General features: G+C 45.2%; 2 protein-coding genes across 2 annotated transcripts in view; both read left to right on the top strand.

Annotated features, from left to right (window-relative positions):
* The window catches only part of LOC127582070 (endoplasmic reticulum mannosyl-oligosaccharide 1,2-alpha-mannosidase-like), a 131,537-nt gene that overhangs the window by 41,635 nt on the left and 68,323 nt on the right, over positions 1 to 21,579 (top strand). The gene's annotated exons all lie outside the window — the stretch shown is intronic.
* LOC127582313 (collagen alpha-1(I) chain-like) overlaps positions 1 to 21,579 on the top strand; it is a 36,429-nt gene that overhangs the window by 8,715 nt on the left and 6,135 nt on the right. The window contains exons 4-15 of the mRNA XM_052037491.1: positions 1,541 to 1,594; positions 3,073 to 3,126; positions 3,221 to 3,274; positions 4,030 to 4,083; positions 10,352 to 10,405; positions 11,678 to 11,695; positions 12,182 to 12,235; positions 13,523 to 13,585; positions 16,786 to 16,951; positions 18,612 to 18,718; positions 19,782 to 19,862; positions 19,986 to 20,198. Coding sequence (XP_051893451.1) covers positions 1,541 to 1,594; positions 3,073 to 3,126; positions 3,221 to 3,274; positions 4,030 to 4,083; positions 10,352 to 10,405; positions 11,678 to 11,695; positions 12,182 to 12,235; positions 13,523 to 13,585; positions 16,786 to 16,951; positions 18,612 to 18,718; positions 19,782 to 19,862; positions 19,986 to 20,198 — 972 coding nt within the window. The remainder of the gene's footprint in view (positions 1 to 1,540; positions 1,595 to 3,072; positions 3,127 to 3,220; positions 3,275 to 4,029; positions 4,084 to 10,351; positions 10,406 to 11,677; positions 11,696 to 12,181; positions 12,236 to 13,522; positions 13,586 to 16,785; positions 16,952 to 18,611; positions 18,719 to 19,781; positions 19,863 to 19,985; positions 20,199 to 21,579) is intronic.

The raw sequence follows: 21,579 nt of genomic DNA, 5'->3' as shown, positions 1-21,579 counted from the left end.
AAGAGAGAATGGGGTGGGTGGGGCCTTTGATTTCACTGGCTGCCTTATCGAGGCAATGAGAAGTGTAGACAGAGTCCGTGGCAGGGAGGCTGGTTTCCGTGATGTGCTGAGCTGTGTCCACAACTCTCTGCAGTTTCTTGCGGTCTTGGACAGAGCAGTTGCCGTACCAAGCCACGATGCATCCGGATATGACGCTATTGATTGTTATTCACCAAATCAAAAGCGAGTTGGAAAAACAAGCTACTTGTCCCTGACATTTTCCGAGAGCAGCTGCCATTACACCAGAGTCCACATGTATTGCAGTCTGGGCCCTCTGTTTCTGTTTGTCCAGTTGAAACCTTAGACCAGATCACCTTTGGCATTCAGGTGATCACACACCCTGTGCAGTAGGCTTGAGGGTGGCCTCCATGTGCTTCCTGCAGTCCAACACCTTGAAACAGAATAGATAACTTTCTTTGGGTTGTCCCATGACCATGAATATAAGCAACAGGTGACCAAAATGTGTCCAAAGGGGTGGATTTCAAGCAGAGTCTAAGAGAAAGGATAGGGAAAGTTGACAGAATGAATTTTGAATGTAAGTGAGCTGGAGACGCAGAAACCATTGAAATAGAGCATATACGCGAGGCTGGTTTTGGAGAACAGAGGTGTCAGACGTTGGGTGGCACAGTGGTGCAACTGGGTAGAGCCGTTGCCTCAGAGCGTCAGAGACCCAGGTTCAGTTCTGACCCTAGTGCAGTCTGTGTGGAGTTTGCACGTTCTCTCTGTGACCACATGGGCTTCCTCCCACATCCCAAAGACGTGTGCATCTTTGTGATCAAACGATCTGCTGGAGGAACTCAGCGGGCCGAGCCGCATGTGTGAGAAGAAAGAAACTGTCGACATTTCAGGTCGAAACCCTGCATCAGTCCTGAGCAGATTTTTTGTTGCTCCAGATTCCAGCATCTGCAGTCTCTTGTGTCTCCAAAGATGTGTTGGTCAGTAAGTTAATTGGCCTCTGTAAATTTCCCCCTGTGGTAGAATTCAGGGGAAGTTGAAGAGAATGTGGAGAGAATCAAACATAGGATTAATGCAGGTTTAGTGTAAGTGGGTGGTTGATGTTCAGTTTGGACTCAATGGGCCGAAGGGCCATGCTGTTTCCCTCCATGTCTCTATGTCTGTGAGCTAGAGAGATGAGGAGGGATGAGGCTATGGAGTGATTTGTAAATGAAGGCAGACGCGCAGATGAGTTTCCCAATGTGATCTTAACTCTGATCTTCCAATGAATGGCTCGTCGTTCCACCAGTTAGCTCTCCAGATCTTGGAGACACAAGAGACAGCAGCTGCTGGAGTCTGGAGCAACACGCAAAATCTGGAGGGCCTCAGCAGGTTAGGCAGTACCTGTGGAGAGAAGTGGACAATTAACGTCTCAACCCTGCTGAGTTCCTCCAGCGTTTTGTGTGTTGCTCCAAATCTTGGAGTTGTGAGCAGCCTGTTACACAACTGAACCATGGCTGTCTTTGCTAATCCAGGAAAACACTGACTTACTATTTCTGAATTTCAGGGACCAAGAGGTGAGAGGGGACCAGCAGGGCCTCCTGGATCAATCGGACCTCCTGTAAGTCGTGGCTCACTAACACGGTGATGGGTTAATGGTTACTTGCTGTCTTGGGTACCCAATGACATGGTCCAAGTTCCCCTGCAATGTGTCAAAGGAAATGTTTCCCAGGAATTAAATTACATTGGGGGGGGGGTGACGAGATTGACTGACAACGGTCGAGTTTTCTAGTTAGAGTCAAACAGTAATACAGCACAGAAACAGGCCCTTCAGCCCAACTCATCCATGCCAACCAAGACTGCTGAACTAAGCTAGTCCCATTTGCCTGCGTTGGCGTTATTCATACTGGAATGGTGGGAAGCGCAGTTTGCTCCAAGTCAAACTAATTCTCAGTTAACTGGCACTGAACAACCATGCCTTGTGACCCAATTTCTTGACCAAACTATTTCTGAACATGATTCTGAAGTTCAAATTGTGGGTTGCTATTTTGCCTGATTTCATCTTCTGTCATAAACTGCTGTCTATAATAATGTAATAATTCCACACATCAGACAACTGATTGTCCATGCCAGCTCTCCACAAAAGCATCCTGAGAACAACTGAACACCTCTGTTCCTTCCCATGGGGAAGGATTCCTGTGTTCACTGAGTACAATAAACAAACTCACTGCTCATGGCAAACAGAAGCTTCTTCAGTCTACTCTCTTACCCCCTCCTTGGTGTTGGGCTGCATCACGTTCACTGCTGGTGGCTGGTTCCACAGAGAACTGCTGGTGTTGCCTTCTTTTGCCAGCTTGTCTCTGCCCCACGCTCCTCTGTGGTGAAATACACTGGAGATCAGATGCCAAGACACTCAGCCTCTCCGCACTGCAGCATTCGGGACCAAGCACAGACAGACTCAGTGAGCGACCGGATGCACTTTGCATCTGGCCCCTCAGCTTCACACTGGGCTGACCGGTGTCAGTGGCACAACCTCATACATTTCAGCAGAACTGCTGACTTTGAATTAAAATGTCAGCTCAGATAAGTGATTCACTCATTTTCTTGCTTTCACTTTATTCTATGTTAACTTTAATCTCCAGGCCGATAAAGTGTTTATAATCTATTTTTAATTATTTAGACCTATTTGATTTATTTTCAAACATTCCTAATTATCAGAAACAAAATCAGTTCAAACCTTTGACAGCGGTGAGTTGTCAAAAGGCCATCAGGGCGTTTGGGGCTGGGGTCAGAGTCCACTACCTGGTACCCAGGTACCATTGCAAACTGCCTGCCTGATGGGAGGTCTCTCAGGTGCAGGGGGTCCGCTCTGCTGAGCTCACCCTCTGTATCGCGATCAGGCCCGTGCAGGTTCTGTGTGTTGTTCCAGCTGTCAGGCACGTTGCAATCTGGTCATCAGCCCAACCCATGTCTTTCTCCACAGAGTATATTGTCTGAACACCCACAAAGGAAGAAATTGTGTCTAATTTCGTAAAGAATAACACTGAAGACTGCAAGGTAACCCTTGATAATCAAAGTAATCCCTGTATTGTTTTGCAGGGCATTCCCGGAGTAAAAGGTGATAAAGGAAGTCAGAGTGTGAAGGGACAGAAGGTAGGGTTGTGACACCTACCTGTACAATACGCAGATTGAACTGTCGAGCTTCTTCACTTAACATCACCACAGCTGAGTTTTCTCTTTGTTCAAGGGATCGAGAGGAGACACAGGAATTTCAGGACCTCCTGGTGACCCAGGCAAGAAGGTACATGGAGGAACTTTGCAATTGTATTTGTATCTAAAATACCCTGTGCGCTGTTTAGTGAAACATATTAATTGAACAACAAAATCAAAGCCGATAAAGGAGCAGATTGCAGCTAAATGATGAGACATTGGTTGTGCAATTAGCTCAGCTGCCATGATGACTGAGCTGAAAATAATAACGGAATCAAACTGCACCTGGGTTTGACTCTCTCTGAAGATGCAGCCAGCATTTGACGTGTACAAACGGCTCCACCTCCCATTGCTTCCATGGTTCCGCGGGATGTGTGCAGGTCAACGGTGAAGGAGAAAGTCTTCAAAGTGACCAATCGCCATGGACAACAGCCCGACCAGGTTCACGGGTGGAGAGTGGCTGAGGTTCCAAAGAACCGTCAGATCCCATCAGTCTGACTCTGATGAGATGGCTTTTCCATTGGCAATACCTGACGGCTTATTTCAGGTTTAGTTGGGACTGTTTTGTCTCTATTGGGCCGAGGGGGATTGTTAACAGAGTCCACGGAGCTAATTTTACAGTTGCTGTATTCTTTGGTTGACTTCAGAGTGTTTTTCCAATTGTCTGGCACTGCCTGCTCCTTCCCAGATAGACTTATTACTTCCTATCAACAACAATAACCTCTCCACTGATAAGTTTGGAAGTACGGTATTTTCTTCTGTGTTTTATCTTCAAAATGAAATTGACTGGTGTGGTGTGTGAAGAGGGATGGATTCTGAATACCTTTTTGTGTCTCTTTGTTGAAGGGGAAACCTGGATCTGAAGGTTTGCCGGGACCATTGGGCCAGAAGGGTGAGCAGGTAAACAACACAACCCCAAATGCAAGCAGAAAGTGCTGGAATCACCCAGCAAGTCAGGCAGCATCTTTGGAAAGGGAAACTCTGTTTCTGTCTCCACAGATGATGCCCAAACTGCTGAGTTTTTCCAACATTCTCCGTTTCTATTTCAGATTTTTAGCATTTTTTTTATTTTTCAGCCCTAATTGCAGCTCTCCTGTGAAATGTGAATAACGGGCCTCACTCTGGGTGAGCCAGAGAATTCCTCCTGTGTGCCACTACCGAGTGGTTGCTCCTGGAATCATTGAATCTGCCCTGTAATCATCTCCTTGAGCAGAGAAGTGAGCACATCAGGATAAAGCTGCAGCTGATTCCATGTACACAACATTAACAGGATCTCAGCAACACACATCAACACCCATCAGAAGCAAAGGCAAAACATGCTGCGGTAGAAACTCATCCTCTGTCTCTGTACCAAATGGGCAAAGTGGAAACGTGTGCCCCATGGAACTCTGGAATTGAAAAGCGGATCGCAATGCACACACACACGTTAACACACCGTGTGTTGATGACAGAGGGTGATTTCTACCTTGCCTACGTTTTAAACACGGGAATCTGACAGGTTCGGATTGAGCACCAGTTTAACATTCTGCCCAATTTTACTGTCAATTGGCTTCATTACAGACTAAAATGGCAATAATTTATTTTAATTTGGCTCCTATTTCAGGATGTAGGCACGGTTAGCAAGGCCAGCACATACCTCCCTCCCTTCATACCCTGGAAGGTGGTGTTGAGCCAACTTCTTGAAACACTTCAGTCCTTCCTTGCCTTTGTGGATTGGACCTGGTTCAGTGAGCCATTGCAGGCTGAGGTCAAGAATCAACCAGGTTGCTATTGGACCGGAGTCATGAGTGGACCAGACTAGGGAAGTACAGCTCAGGGGGCACAAGTGACCAAGATGGGCTTTACTAACAGTCCAGGAGTTTGATGATCTTGGTTGTCACTATTACTGAGACTCGGATTTTTTTTAACTTGCAAGTTATTTAATTAATTCCATTTAAATTTCACAGTTTCCAATTTAAACTTGCAGCTCTGGTTTGTTAGTCCACTGTTTTGGATTACTAGGCCAGTCATTTAACCACTGTACCAAGTCCCATGTGTTTGCCAGTCCTCTGTGGTCCTTGCTGTGCCAGTTAATTTAAAGTTGCGTCAACCTCCTCAAAGTCAGTTTACATCTACAGACACATTTTAGCAAGCTTTCTGTTGTTTAAGTGAGCATTCACTTATGAAGCAGAAACCTCCTTTCGGCTGTTGCAAACTTGAAACCAACTCCATGTCATTATGTGTGAGGAGAGGAATGACCACTGGGTTTTAACTCATCAATGGCCTGCTTCTCACTTATGTTAGTTGGTGCATTTTAGTAAGTATTGTAAAAGGTGCTGATGTTGTGCTAATTTGGATTCCTGCATTAAAAATCCGTAACATAAGATACAAAAATTAGAAACATAAAATGCTGGAAATGCTTGGCAGGTCAAGCAGTGCTTGCGGTAAGAGAAGCTGCAGATGTTTTAGGTGCTGATGATACTAAGCTGAGAGGCAGTGTGGGCTGTAGGAGGATGTAGAGAGACTTTGGGGGATATAGACAGGCTCAGTGAGTGGCTGGGGACATGGCAGGGGGAAAATGTGAAGTCATTCACTTTGGTTTAAAAAAAAGAAGGTAGTGTGGCAACTCACCGTCTAGTCGGGCGAACCGGCTCGGCAGTCGGGTCGCGCAGCGTCGGAGCGACGAGGCCCAAGATGGCGGCGGGCCTCGTCTTTCCGAGCGACGGGGAGAACCCGCGTGCGGGAAAGTCCTGATGACGTAGGACTTACGTCATTACCGGTTGTTTTGGGCGGGAACATTCTCCCTTAAAGGGCCTGCGCAAGGCGGGAAAATAAACCAGTTCTGTTTGGCAATCCTCCAAGTAGAGTCTTGTTTTATTCCGCGGTAGCAACCGCTACAGTAGAATATATTTTAATAATGAGAGGTTGAAAGGTGCTGGTGTTCAGAGGGACCTGGGTATCCTTGAACACAAATTGCTGTAAGTTAATATGTGGGTACAGCAAGTAATTAGGAAAGCAAGCAAAATGTTGGTCCTTATTGCAAGAAGTTTTGAGTTTAAGAGTAAAAATATCTTACTGCAATTATATAGGCCTCTGCTGAGACTGCGCTGGAGTATTCCATTCAGGTCTGGCATAGATCGAGTGGACATTCAGAGACTTTTTCCCAGGGTGACAATGGCTAACACGAGGGGGCATAATTTTAAGGTGATTGGAGGAAGGTATAAGGGGGATGTCAGGGGTAAGTTTTTTACACAGAGAGTGGTGGGTGCGTGGAACGCACTGCCGGCAGAGGTTGTGGGGGCAGATTTATTAGACACATGAATGATAGAGAAATGGAGGGCTATGTGGGAGGGAAGGGTTGGGTGGATCTTAGAGCAGGATAAAATGTCTGCACAACGTTGTGAGCTGAAGGGCCTGTACTGTGCTGTAGTGTTCTATGTTTTATGTTCTCCCTGTAACTGAAGATAAAGCAACATATATTAGAAACTTATATATATTAAGAAGAAGAATATATTAGAAGAACTTAGTTTATTGCATTTGGTGCTCTTGATGTTGTCTCTGCTGCATCAGAGAAACCAAATGCAGATTGGGTGAAAGCTTTGCGGTCTGCAAGGATGATGCTGATTTTCTGGTTACCTGTCATTGGAACATGAGAACAGGAGCAGGGGTGGGTCACACAGCCCTCAGGAAGATCATGGCCGATCTGCTCTTGACCTCAGCTCCACTTTTCTGCATGTTCCTCCGACCCTCAATTTCCATGTCATCTAAAGATCTATCTCAGCTCTGAATACATTCAATGACTCAGCCGGCACAGCTCTCTGGGGAAGAGGGTGCCAAGGATCCACAACTGTCTGAGAGAAGAAATACCTCTTATGTTAAATGTTTCAACTTCTTATTCTGAAACTCTGCCTCCAGTTCTCAATGCCATTTTGAGGGAAGCTGTCTCTCAGCATCCACCCTGTCAAGCCCTCTCACAATCTTGACCTCACAATCTACCCCGTTATGCCCTTGCACCTTATTGTCTATCTGCACTGCACTTTCTCTGTAACTGTAATGCCATACTCTGCATTCTCTTATTGTTTTCCCTTGTACTACCTCAATGCACAGATGTAATGAAATGATCTGTATGGATGGCATGCAAAACAAAGTTTTTCACTGTACCTTGGTACATGTGAGAATAATAAACCAATTTACCAATTTACCAAATAATTCAATAAGATTGCTTCTCATTCTACTGAACTCAGCCTCCAAAGACAACCCCTTCATTCCAGAGAACAGCAGAGTGAACCTTCTCTGAATAACCTTCAATGTAAATATATCCCTCCATAACTGAGGAGAGCAAAACTGTATGCAGTGCTCCAGCTGTGGTCTCACTAACACCCTGTACAGTTGTAGCAACACTTCCCTAGTCTTGCACTCAATCCTCCTTGCCTATTTGCCTTTCTAATTACTAGGACTTCCTAGTTTCCCTGTAAATATATTTGTGACTGCTGAACTTTATTGAAGAAGCAGGTAACTGAAGAACACCACCTTGATGAAAGTTCCAGCCAGACAACTTCGTCTGTGACTTTGTTTCAACGTGTTTTAGCGGTAAGGTAAAAACAGAAGATGCTGGAAATACTCGGCAGGTCAGGCAGCATCTGAGGGAAGAGAAACTGGGTTAACATTTCAGGTCAAAGATCTGGTTGTCGGAACCGGTGGAGGAGTCAAAAGAAGATTGTGAAGCTGGGGGGAGGGTGGGAGAGGGGGGTGTCCCTGATAGGGTAAAAAACTGGGGTAAACATGGGGATAAACTGCAAACAACGTATCTGGTCAGCGAGTGAATGGTGTTGGTATTGGTTTATTATTGTCACTTGTACCGAGGTACAGTGAAAAACTTGTCTTGCATACTGATCGTACAGATCAATTCATTACACAGTGCAGTTACATTGAGTTAGTACAGAGTGCATTGATGTAGTACAGGTAAAAACAATAACAGTACAGAGTAAAGTGTCACAGCTACAGAGTAAGTGCAGTGCAATAAGGTGCAAGGTCACAACAAGGTAGATCGTGAGGTTGGAGTCCATCTCATCGTATAAGGGAACCATTCAATGGTCTTATCACAGTGGGATAGAAGCTGTCCTTAAGCCTGGTGGTACGTGCCCTCAGGCTCCTGTATCTTCTACTCGATGGAAGAGGAGAGAAGAGAGAATGACCCGGGTGGGTGGGGTCTTTGATTATGCTGGCTGCTTCACCAAGGCAGCAAGAGGTAAAGACAGAGTCCAAGGAGGGGAGGCTGGTTTCCATGACACACTGGGCTGTGTCCACAACTCTCTGCAGTTTCTTGTGGTCCTGGGCAGAACAGTTGCCGTACCAAGCCGTGATACATCCAGACAGGATGCTTTCTATGGTGCATCGATGAAAGTTGGTGAGTGTCAAAGGGGACATACCACATTTCTTTAGCCTCCTGAGGAAGTAGAGGTGCTGGTGAGCTTTCTTGGCCGTTTGACCAGGACAGGCTATTGGTGATGTTCACTCCCAGGAACTTCAAGTTCTCAACCCTCTCGACCTCAGCACCATTGACGTAGACAGGTGCCTGTGCACCGCCCCCTTTTCTGAAGTCAATGACCAGCTCTTTTGTTGACATTGAGGGAAAGGTTGTTGTCATGACACTATTCCACTGGGCTCTCTATTAGAGAGGGAGAACATGGACAGAAGAACATGGATAAAATAATGAAGTGGTTGAGAAATGCAGAGCGGAGAGACGCCCGGCAGCTCAGGCTGGGCAGGTCCTCCACACCCAGAGGGAGAAAAAGGAGGGGGAAGTCGAATACAAACAGACTGAGCCCATATCACAGACGGACGGCTGATACAGACCCAGAAATCAAGTTCCCTGATGCTGTAGAATTCAGTATTAAGTCCAGAAGGCTGCAACGTGCCCAGACAGAAGATGAGGTGTTGTTCCTCAAGCTTGTGGTGAACCTCACTGTAACAGCACAGGAGGTGAACCTTAGGGTGAACCTCACTGTAACAGCACAGGAAGTGAACCTTAGGGTGAACCTCACTGTAACAGCACAGGAGGTGAACCTTAGGGTGAACCTCACTGTAACAGCACAGGAGGTGAACCTTAGGGTGAACCTCACTGTAACAGCACAGGAGGCCACAGGTCAGTGTGGGAGTGGGATGGGGAATTTTTAGTGTTTCCAGCATTTTCTCTTTTTATTTTAGATTTCCAACACCTGCAGATGTTTTTTTATAATTTTAATTTGCTTATGTTTCAGTCAGTCACCATAAAGTTTTAAGCTGACATTCGGCCCGTGTTGTTACCCGCTGACAAATTAACGTGTTGGGAAGTGATGTTCCGCAGTGTACGAGTTGGAACTGTAATTCCATCACCCAGCCAGCAGGGAGCAGCCTCTAGCCACTGCGGCCGGGTGTATCAATGGGAACTGCCGAGCCCCCGCCGAGCCCAGCGGCCGAGCCCGGTTGTCCTGGGACTCCCCAGCACCGCGGTGTGAATCGGATACCAGCCAGATCCGGCATGGGATTCCCACCTGGAAATGTGGAAGAAATAAAAGAATTGAAATTTCTATTTTATCTTCTTTATTTTAGGTTTTTGATTATTTTAAATAGTTTAGTTAATTTTATTATATTTTGAAATACTTTTTAATCATGTTGCAGTGTTAATAGTTTTAAGTGTCTATGTCTGTTATTTCCAAGGAGGACCAGGTATAAACGGTTTTGATATTGTTGGGTCTCAGATGTATATAATTCTATGCAGGAGGGACACGTTGATGGAACAACCGCGAAATGTGTAAACATTTATATCCACAATTCAGGGATCTCTTTCTCGTTAGAAAGTTATAACTCCGAAGGAAATCTGCATTTTAACTGGAGGAGGAACAATTTTCAATAAAATGCAGACATTTTTCCCTGTCTGCTTAATTCCTTTGTAAATTTGTTCTGTTTGATTTAGTCTTCCTGGGGATTTTGTTACACTTTCAACTAAGCAGCAAGAAGAATGGAATCCTTGATTTAGCACCAGAAAACTATCATTGCTCTGTGCTTGTGATACAATGGAGAACGGAGAAGATAAATGTTAATTATTTTTTGCAATAGTAGAAGTCCAAAGGTGTGTTTGGATGATTTTCATATACTTGGCAATGGATCTTTGTGTAGTGAATCAAAGTGACATCGTTTGTATTGGCAGGGGTATGATGGACATCCTGGTGGTGAAGGAATGAAAGGGTTGCCAGGAACTCAGGTAGGTTGTGCTAATTGTAGTTGATAGTGCTGCTGTATTTTGTTAAAGCTTTAAATGGTTCATGTATATTAATCACTTCCCAAATGATTCGTCTGAAGTTCAAACCTTGCATAACAAGTGGTGGTGCATGGCGTATCTGGTGTGTGCACTGTCCAGAGCAAGATCCCAACACCAATGCATGCTTTGCACCTGAACAGCAGGGGTGTGTGAAGGAGATACACCTGACGTCCTTTGCTGATGGAGTCACAGAGCAACACAGCGCGGATACAGGCCCTTCAGCCCAACCAGTCCATGCCCACCCAGCTAGTCCCAATTTCCTGCATTCACCCCAAATCCCTCTGAGCCCCGCCCCTCCATGTACCTATCCAAGTGCTTCTTAAATGACACTGTTGTACCTGCCTCACCCACTTCTTCTGGCAGCTCGTTCCATACACTCACCACCCTCTGCGTGAAGAAGTTCTCCCTTTGAAATCTTTCCCCTCTCACCCTAAGCCTTTGCCCCCTAGTTTTGGACTCCCCTACCCTGGGGAAAAGACTGTTACCATCCACCTTATCTATGCCTCTCATAATTTTAAACACTTTGATAAAGTCGCCCCTCATTCTCCTACGCTCCAAGGAATGAAGACCCAGCCTGACCAACCTCTCCCTAGAACTCCAGCCCTCTAGTTGTGCTCTGAGCCATCAGGTGAAGTACTAGCTTGAGCTTACCCCAGAAGGTGGCTCGGTAGGGCAGCTTGTGCAGCCACTTCCTCACCGCGCCGGAGACCCAGGTTCAATCCTGACCTCGGGTCCTGTCCAGGTGGAGTTTGCACGTTCTCCCAGTGACCACGTGGGTTTCCCCTGGGTGCTCTGGTTTCCTCCCACATCCCAAAGCCGTGCTGGTTGGTGGGTTAATTGGTTGCTGTAAATTGCCCCTAGTGTGTGGGTGAGGGGTAGAATCTGGGGGGAAGCTGATGAGAATGTGGGGAGAATAAAATGGTATTAGTATAGATCGGTGTAAATGGGTTGGAATGGACTCGATGGGCTGAAGGGCCTGTTTCTTTGCTGTATGACTCTGTGTCTCCGAGTCAGCAGTTTCAAAGGAGAAAGTTGAACTTAGATAACAGAACAACTTTAATAGAAATTTGCTCTTTCTTGATGATGATTTGTCATGAATTCAGTTCTTTTTCCAACTGTTCTGTCTGGATGGGAGGCGTTGTAAATTAAATGCATTCAATTCACACCATTTTGTTTCATGGAAATCACATTGTGCTGTTTTATGGTCTTCTTCAGGGTCGACTTGGACGTAAGGTAAGTGGTTTTCCACCAATTCAGTGACTATAATGGTGCAGAAGTCATTCCTATGGTGCTGCACTTTTGACGGTCGGTTTCATTGACTTCAGCTGTGTGCAGAGTGAAAACGCTTTCACGTCGCAAACTTAGTCCAACTGATCCAAAGACAGATTTTCCTCCAATTGTATTTAGCTGCATGTTGCTTTACTAATGAATTAGAATGTGCATTTTTGCTAAATGGACACCATGGTTATATCAAGATCAAGTGTATATCGTTCACTGAACTCAGACTGGGGAAAGGCAACGTTAAGTCATCTATGATGTCAAAGTCTTGGTGGGTTAAATTTTTCCACCCATAGTATTTGTTCACCTGATCGTCACGTTCCCATTCAGTGCTACGTTGCCACAATGTACAGTTATTTCAGTTATACCTACAGTTATTAATAGTCAGTTGAACATTTGACAGGATAATCAAAACTGAATAGGGTTACCATTGGTTTCCAGGGACTTAAAGGATATACAGGAAGCCCAGGGAGAAAAGGCGTTCAAGGACCACCAGTGAGTATCGGGCTTTGTTGCTTTGTTTCACTTATATCATGTATCACATCTACCAACAATACCAGCCAGGCTGGATTTGAAGCACACTTCTACACACATAATATGCGCAGTTCATTAGGGTATAGAGTGCCCCATTAATACTTCACTTCCCGCTTGGGCTCGCTGAAACTGCACACACAGTTCCCTTGTGCTGATGAGGTTTTACAGTCCCCAGCTGATCACTGACATTGGGGTGACGGAATTAGGTAATCGTCTGTTAAGTTGGAAGGTAGGTTGGGGTTCAGGTGAAATCTTTCGTCGGAACGAAGGAGAAACAAGGCCTTTTGGCAGGTTTGAGAGAAGCGAAGACCCTGTTGGAGCAGAAGACTATCCAACCAGAGAAATGAAGTCAAACGTGCTGCAACTTTTAGGAAAGGAGAAACAGGAAGTTGTTCAGTGCCACTGAGAATGTGAAAATGGGCCAGAGTTGTACCGTGAGCTCCCTGCTGCCTGCAACCAACCTACTGGTTCTGATTTTAATTTAAAAATGCTGGGTTTATATTTTCTTTATCTTCTTAGGTGGTCCGTCGGGAACGAGGATGACTCCAGTTCTGTGGGTTCTGAGGTGACTGATGATGGGAACCGCAGACTCTTCCACAGTCGGGCAGGAGGTGTCTGCCAGGACTAGGGGCTGGGTGGTGTGTGGGGTGGTGCACTCCTTCCACTGCTTACACAGGGCTTCCGTGTGTTCCCAACGCACGGCCTCGAGCTTCTCAGTCCCACTCCAAGCAGAGCGATCATGGGCCAGGGAATCCCGGGAGTCAGTGGAGATGCTGCATTTCCTCAAGGAGGCTTTGAGAACATCCTTTAATTTGCTGTCTGCCTGGTGATTCCCTTCCATGGAATAGTGTGTCTGTTGTCAGGCCTGTGAATGACGTGACCTGCCCAACATAGCCAGATGAGTATAACCAGGGCTTCAGATACTGAGGAGACACAGGAGGCCGCAGATGCTGGAATCTGGAGCAACACACAATCTGCTGGACGAACTCCGCTGCTCGACCTGCTGAGTTGCTCCAGCAGATTGTTTGTCGCTTAGTACTGGGGAGATTGACCTGGGATAGAACACTGACACTGATTTACCTGGTCCTCCTGGATTGCAGTAACACCTTGCAGGACCTTGGCATGTACCAATTGTGGTCAGTGGAGTCACTGTGATAATGTACGTTTGGAAAGATAGAGCAGTGAAGCGGCATTCAGAAAACACAAGTTGATTTGATTGTTTGACAAGAATATTTCCTTTCCACTCAGGGTCCCCCTGGTCCTTCTGGTCCACCAGGGCCTTCACTGAAGATATCGGGAGAAGATTTCCAGGTAGGGAGTTGGTATTCCCCCACACCATTCACAGGTCTCACTGCAGGTGCTGATGTATGCAGAAGGACAGCTCCATTGGAGCCAGTCACATCCCACACCTCTCCTTGGCTTATGAGCCAAGATAATGTATTTCAGTGGACTGTTTGTCCGTGAGGTCATCATCGCTGACTTAACATATCCACGTATCCACCACTTTAACTGTCCACCCTTTCATTTATCCCAAGTTCCAGTCCTCTGGACCTAGAAAGAGGGAACCATGGACGATGATTTTCTTTCCCCTCAGAATTGGAGTGCTCGATCACCGTGCTGCTTGCTGAGGTGGAGGCTGGTGTACATTGTGTTCAGACCCTGCTGAGTATTACCTCCATCAGCTGGCCCACAAGGGCTGATGTGCAAATTGCCCATGTTATACACAACTCTGCAAATCAGTCAGATGCCTCGAACTAAACACCACAATGACAGAAAAATGAGGCAGCAATCTGTAAAATCTCTCAGCCAGAGTACACAGATGAGCAGCCAATAAACAAACCTTCCACAAGGATTCACTGAGGCTTCTGTTCTAACGCACTGAGGATTGAAAAGCTTCCAGTTCACTCTTGTCACAAACCAAATATTAGATATCCAGAGGGGTCCAAGTCCATAGCTCACTGAAAATGGCCACACAAGTAGATAGGGTGGTAAAGAAGGTGTCTGGCATGCAGTGGTTGGGGCATTGAGCATAAGAGTCAGGAAGTCATGTTGCAGCTGTATAAAACTTTGGTTAGCCAGCACTCAGAGTGTTGTGTGTAATTGTGGTTGCCCCATTACAGGAAGGATGTGAAGGCTTTGGAAAGGGTACAGAAGAGGTGTACCTGGATGCTGCCTGGATTAGAGGGGATGTGCTATAAGGACAAACTCGGGTTGTTTTCTCCAGAGCAGTGGAGGCTGAGGGGAGACCTGATAAAAATTTATAAAATGATGAGAGGCGTAGATAAGGTAGACAGAATGTTTTTTTTCTATGCTTGAAATGTCAAATACTAGAGGACGCACACTTAAGGTGAGAGGGGGAAAGTTTAAAGGAGATGTGCAGGGCAAGTTTTTTCCCCAGAGAGTGGTGGGTGCCTGGAACACGCTGCCAGGGGTGATGGTGGAGGCAGATACAATAGTGAAGTTTAAAAGACAGTTAAGTAGTCACATGAATACACAGGGAATGGAAGGATATGGCTCACGTACAAGCAGAAGAGATTCAATTTAGTTTGACGTCATGTTCGACACAGACATCGTGGGCTGAAGGGCCTTCTTCTGTGCTGTACTATTCTATGTTCTATGTAAGTCACTAAGCGTCACACTCAGTGCACCGTATACCAAGTCCATTATAGATTCCTCATCAGCAGGTAGCTATTGTTTAAATTTATTTTACATTGAAAAATAAATTAAAGGGGAGTGTAATAATCTGACAAATATTCATGAAGAGAACTTTTTTTTAGTGTTGCTCAAAGGTCTGAACATGTTATTACAATGCATGCGCTGAGTTAGATTAATCATTCTTATGGTCTAGTTGATATTGCCATGACTCTTGTTTTTCCCATTCCCAAACACCTTGAGATTGTGGAATGAAACAGAGAATGCACGTCAGATGGCAACTGTGGAGAGAGTAACAGGCTCAGCCTTTTGTAACTTGTCCCAAAACCTTGCCTCTGTTAATCTTTCCACAGGTATCCCCTGACCTGCTGAACATTTCCAGCATTTTCTGTTTTTATTTCCCATTTCCAACTTCCAAACTATTGAAGAAGATCTCTGTCTGTTTGTGTCTACCATCTCTGAGTCATTCTCTCAACAAACTGTGGTCTTGAGCAATTGCCTCTGGTGTAAAAAAAAGTTCAAAAAAACTGTCATTAATTAATTTAAATTTCTGTACCCTGACTTCTGCAAACGTTTTAACTGTTTCACTGTAAATGGGAAGGCGATGTTTCTGCTGCTCATTGTTTCTGCATCCCACGCTCGCCTGCGTTACCAGATGGCTTTACCACAAACCACTGGTTATCATTTCCTGTGATCTTTCTGAGGTTTAAATTTTAAAATGCTGCATCTGTGAGTCAAAGTAGAAACATAAACACTGACAAAAGAAGATTAGCATTTCTTTGAAACTTTAGACAGCTCCGTTTTAATCATTAAATGTATCTCAAGTTTAAGTGCTGTGACTAACTCAGTACAGATGGGTCTTGTGGTGACTGTGGGGTCTGGAGCAAATTCTTTGCTTCCATCCGCATTTAGTGCTTCATAAACTAACTTCAGCACAGGCTGTGGTGGGGGTGGCACGGTCGGGCTCTGGTTCTCAGCAGGGGGACTTGATCAAACAGCCAGTGGTTGTGTGGTTGTGTTTGTGAATGGCATCCATTGTGTTTACACCAGCATCCATTGCTACTGGAACTGCAGTAAATCAAAAATATATGGATCTGGATTAAGATTGCTTGGAAATTGTGTGAGAAATAGAATACAGTAAATTGTGTCTAACACACAGGGACATAGTTTTAAGGTGATAGGAGGAAGGTATAAGGGGGATGTCGGGTAAGTTCTTTACACAGAGAGTGGTGGGTGCGTGGAACGCACTGCCGGCAGAGGTTGTGGGGGCAGATACATTAGGGGCATTTAAGAGACTCTTAGATAGACACATGAATGATAGAAAAATAGGGGGCTATGTGGGAGGGAAAGGTTAGATAGATCTTAGAGCAGGATAAAATGTTGGCACGACATTGTGGGCCGCAGGGCCTGTACTGTGCTGTAGTGTTCTACGTTCTATGTCAGTGATTCGCAATTATCAAAATCCAGGTAAACACAACGTCTGAATTTGTTGAGTTGGTGAAGACAGTACAAGTCACGGAGTGGGCTCTCGAGCTTTCCATATCGCTGATTGTGAACATAATCTTACACTTCCCATGCTCGGGAGAATCAGGCTAGGGCTTGGTGGTGTAAATTGCACAATCTTGACAAAGCGTTGGGAATTACTGTCTTCCTGTATCTTGTGGGCGCAGCCACACATCTTATCAATTGCACAGCTGGGTCCTGACACCATCTGTCTTCGTAAGAGTTTCCTGTTGAAAACGCACACCTCCACGCTAGTCGTGGAGCGCCATTGCAGTACTAACCCTTTCGATGCTCCTGAGGTAAAGCAAATTTATACATTTTTTGCTTTGTGCCTTTGCATTTGTCTTTACTGACAGCTGTTTTCAAACAAAACACACGGTTCGGATTCCAGGAGTATATGGAAGGCTCTGGAAACTTTAAATATGAAGATGCGGCATTTAGTGGCCCCACCCACTGGAGCCAAGGACAACCCCGCCACAACCTGCAAGGAACTGCAGCTGTGTCAGCCACAGCTGCGCAATGGTAAGGACCCAGTGGAGTTAGGCCACTTTACTCTGTCTGTCCCTCCTGTTTGCGGTTGAACTTCAGCCGTCTCACACAGTCGGCTGGTGTGCCCTGCAGATTGAAGAGCCACTGAGTGCCTCAACAATCTATCACATATTTTCTGGTGTTGCAGACAGTGGAGTTGGTTATCGGGATTTACAGGGGGATCTTGATCAGTTGGGTAAGTGGGCCGAGGAATGGCGAATGCAGTTTAATTTGACTAAGAGTGAGGTGTTGCATTCTGGGAAGACAACTGAGGGTAGGACTTTCACAGTGAACGGTAGGGAGCTGGGGACTGTGGCAGAGAAACTCCTGCAGATACAGTAAGGACGTGGCCACATTTTATTGGGACAGTTCTCGTGTTTCCTCTTTGTACAGATGCACTTAGGTTGCTTCAGTCATCAAGTACCCTCAGGCAAGCCTAGGATCTCCACAGACAAGTTAGGAATTCTTGGTGTAACGGGACAGATCTTCCATTCCCAAGAACAACTGGCCCCCTATCCCTGGGCCGGGCTCCTCATCCCAGAGTGGTCCCTGGGCACAATATTCCATGAGGAGCCTGACTCCCAGCTTTCAGCACAACCGTGTGCAGGTGGGGATGCTCAGTTCAAGCTGCTGGCTGCACTCATAGAATGGCTTTGACAGCTGGTGAGACCCCACCCCCTTTCCTCAATGGCTGACTAGGCCATATGTGCAATTGGGCCACTGACAGTTTTTAGATGTTCGGTGAGATGGAACCTGTTGTGGGGGCAGAGTTTCAGAAGAACGAGTGGGTACTTTAAGGCCAGGTGAGGAACAGTGATTGTTTAATTCAAGAAATATCAGTGTGTCTAACATTTAATTCCTAGACTTGTATCGTCCACACCTTGCTTTGAGGGAATCTTTGGGATTCTGCTGCCCCCAGAGAGCCATGCAGCCCGAATCATTGAAACAGACAGAATTTTGACTTGGGGAGTTTGAGGGTTATGGGGGAGAGGCAGGAGAGTGGAACTGATGCCTAGAACAGATCAGCCATGATCGTATTGGATGGTGGAACAAGCTTGAGAGGCCATGTGACCTATTCCTATTTCTTAAGTTATTCTTAGCTTGTTCATAAAGAAATGGCTGCAATCCTTGGTCCTTGTGTCACTTAAAAGGTGGGTGTTACGTGCAAAGCAGTTCAGAGCTTCAGTGACTTTCTGGACAGTAATTGCTGGGTAGGAATTTAGTGGCTTATGGCACCTTGTGTTTTACAGCAGTTCCAGGTTGAACTGCATTGTTGACACTGTTGTCCATTGTTATCTATTTGCTGCCAGATTCTCAGCTTTGATCTTATCAGTAGGTCAAATGGTCATTGCAACATCAACCTGAAGTAGTTTCGTTCTCCATTGGTAAAGATGTCAGGCAACAAAACTGAATGATGTCCTTGATGAAAAACACTATGATGCTGGAGGAACTCAGCAGGCCAGGCAGCATCCGTGGAGAAAAGCAGGCGGTCAATATTTCGGGTCAGGACCCTTCTTCGCCTGCTTTTCTCCATGGATGCTGCCTGGCCTGATGAGTTCCTCCAGCATCATAGAGTTTGTCATCTACATTCGAACATCTGCTGTCCTTTGTTTCTCCTGAACAATGTCCCTGGTTTTCTTTTGTGTTTTGGTAGGTTTCTATTACATTGATCCCAATCAGGGATGTCCTTACGATGCACTTCTGGTGTTTTGCAATTTTACAGCTGATGGAGCCACCTGCCTGCCAACCAAGGAAAATGAGGTACTGCAGCTGAGAAAGATACGGAAAGATTGTACGATAAATTGTGACGTTATTCCATCACAGAACAGGGGCTGTCTCCTGCCCATTAGTGATTGCAGAGTGATTATGGTTGTTACAGAGCTCACCGTTTAGGGGTAGATCTTCTTCATCTGGATAAGTTTAAGGAAATGCCAAACAGTCTGCTGGAGGTACTCAGCAGGTTGAGCAGCATCTGTGAGCGGGTGAGGGAATTGTCAGCATTTCGGGTCAAAACCCTGCATCAGGACCTGCATGAAGCTGAAGGAAAGTTAAGTGTGGGATTGTTTCACCGGCAGTAATGTCAGACACATAGTGCACATCCCCAAATTTGGACAGCAATATGGGAACATAATTCCAGTCTCAAAATGATGCCACACAGCATCTTTCTGGCTATTTATCTTTTTTAACAACCCTGGGCATGAGGAACGCTGGTGTGGTGGGCACACTAAACCAGATGGATCTCCATTCCCAGACTGACTTGTAACCTTTGAGTCAAGCGTATAAAAAGTAAAGAAAGAATGTGGTCACCGGCAATAAAATGGTAGGTAACAGGCAATTATTGACTCAGCGACACGGAGAGAGGAGAGGAGCTGGGATTTTCCTGCTTGGAGCAGGGAAGTTTCAGGAGAGTAATAAAAGATGCTCAAAATTGCGAAGGGCTTTGATAAGCTGATCCCCCGTCAGCAGGGTTGTGAATAAGACACAGGTTTAAGATGGGTGGCAAAGCAATGTCTGAGGAGAAGCAAAGAAATACTTGTGTTCAGTGTATTGTTCTGTCACGAAAGAGCGGTGGAAGCAGATTCAGTGGCAACTTTCCGAAGGGAATTGGATATGTACTTCAGAAGGGAAATTGTGCAGGGGCTGAGGAAGTGGTTGGGAGTAGGATGTTTCAAAGAGCCAGTGAGGGCCAGAGAGGACAACTCTTTAGATTCTATGTTGGAGGGTTAAGGAGCTAGTTGGTGGCAAACTGTTCTGTACCTTTTGATCTTTTTTTTTAAGAAGAAAAACTTTAAATGAATTCTGTCACTTACAACATTTTATCTAGGTACCGACAAAAGGATGGTTCAATGAATATTCAAAGAAAAGTACATACCAGTGGTTCAGCTCCACAGAGGGAGGATTTTTGGTAAGATAACCTTACAATCCAAGATTTACAGTATTGTTTAAAAATTCCAGAAATATCAGTGTGTCCGACATTTGATTTCTAGATTTAAATCAGCCATACCTTGCTTTGAATTTGTTTTCACAGTTTGAATACCCTGGAGTGAATATTGTACAGCTTCGTTTTTTAAAACTTCACAGTACGTATGCCAGCCAAAAAATAACCTACAAATGTAATCCGGGCCTTAATTCATTCAGGATGAATATAAGTGATCACAGAACTATTCAATTCCTGGGGGACAATCAAAAGAAAATCTACAATGGACACAAAGGATTCGCAATCAATTCTGATAGATGCTTGGTAAGTTTTTGGTATTCTTTTAATAATCAGACTTTCTTAATTGCATGTCAAACATTAGCAATATCCAGAACTATTTATTGGGAAAGAAATAAGTCATGGTAAAAATGAAATTTTCTAAGGTGGTTCAACAATTACATTGTGAAAATCCACTGCCCCAGACATACCAACAGGTTTAGCAGGTGGGATGTGTCTGTTCACTCTGTCACAGGACTCCTCCAGTCCCACAGGTGAACCCAGTGGTAGTGAAATGTCCCTGCACTGTGGGACTGTGGTTCAGCAGGCAAAGGGGAAGGAAGTTATATTTGTTGAATTAGTTTTCCTTTGTACTTTCACTTTACCAGAATCAGAATCAGGTTTATTATCACTGACATATATCGCAAAATTTGTTGTTTTGCAGCAGCAGTACAGTGCAAGACATAAAAATTACTATAAGTTACAAAAATAAATAAATAGTTCAAAAGAGGAATAATGTGTTCATGGGTTCATGAACTGTTCAGAAATCTGATGGCGGAGGGGAAGAAGCTATTCCTAAAACATTGAATTGGGTCTTCAGGTTCCTATACCTCAATTATCAATAAAACATTATCAATTATTTGTGTAATTTTAGGCAGTTGTAATTATTTTACATTCTAGTTATTGACATCATGTTTAATAGTTTTTACATGGATATGAATGTCAGAGCCATTGGGTCTCAACATGCTCGATCTAGCACTGTCTTCTGGCTCAGTGCCTACACGATTGCCATGGCTACACTTGTGTTCTACAGCCCTGCAGCTGCAGTCACACCCAAAACCTTTCTGCCTTCAAAGGTGAGCAGAGCAGGAGCTGTGACTGGCCCTAAGTTGACAGGTTCTGAAATCCTTCACCCCCCCCCCCCCAACCCTCCTCCCCTCCCCCAGCCTCTCTGATTTCCTTTCAGAACAGAAGAAGCAGAGGCAGGTGTGGTCCACGTGAGTGACTGAAGCAATGTCTAAACCAAACACGCATCAAGTGATGTGATTTCCCATGGAATACTCCATTTGAGCCATTGTAGGGGAAATACACCATGTTGTTAGAACACAAGAACATAAGGTTAGGAAGTAGGGAAAGGGCATTTGGCCCTTGTATCTGCTCTTCCACTCAGTAAGATCATGGCTGATCTTTTATCTCAGAGCCAACTTCCTGCACTAATCTCAATTCCCTTAATGTCAAAAAATCCAATGATCCCCTCTTGAATATACTGAGCAACCGAGCCTCCACGCTTCTCTTTGGTACAGAATTCCAAAGGTTTACTACCCTCTGGAATATCTCCTTACCACCTCTCCTGAGTAGCTGACCACTTACCCCAGCCAGAGGAATTATCAAACCGTCATCTACCCTATCAAGACCTGTAAGGATTTTG

The sequence above is a fragment of the Pristis pectinata genome, chromosome 23, assembly GCF_009764475.1.
Source record: "Pristis pectinata isolate sPriPec2 chromosome 23, sPriPec2.1.pri, whole genome shotgun sequence".
NCBI lineage: Eukaryota > Metazoa > Chordata > Chondrichthyes > Rhinopristiformes > Pristidae > Pristis > Pristis pectinata.
Note: the sequence above shows the minus strand (reverse complement) of the source record. Positions and strands in the feature narration are given on the sequence as shown.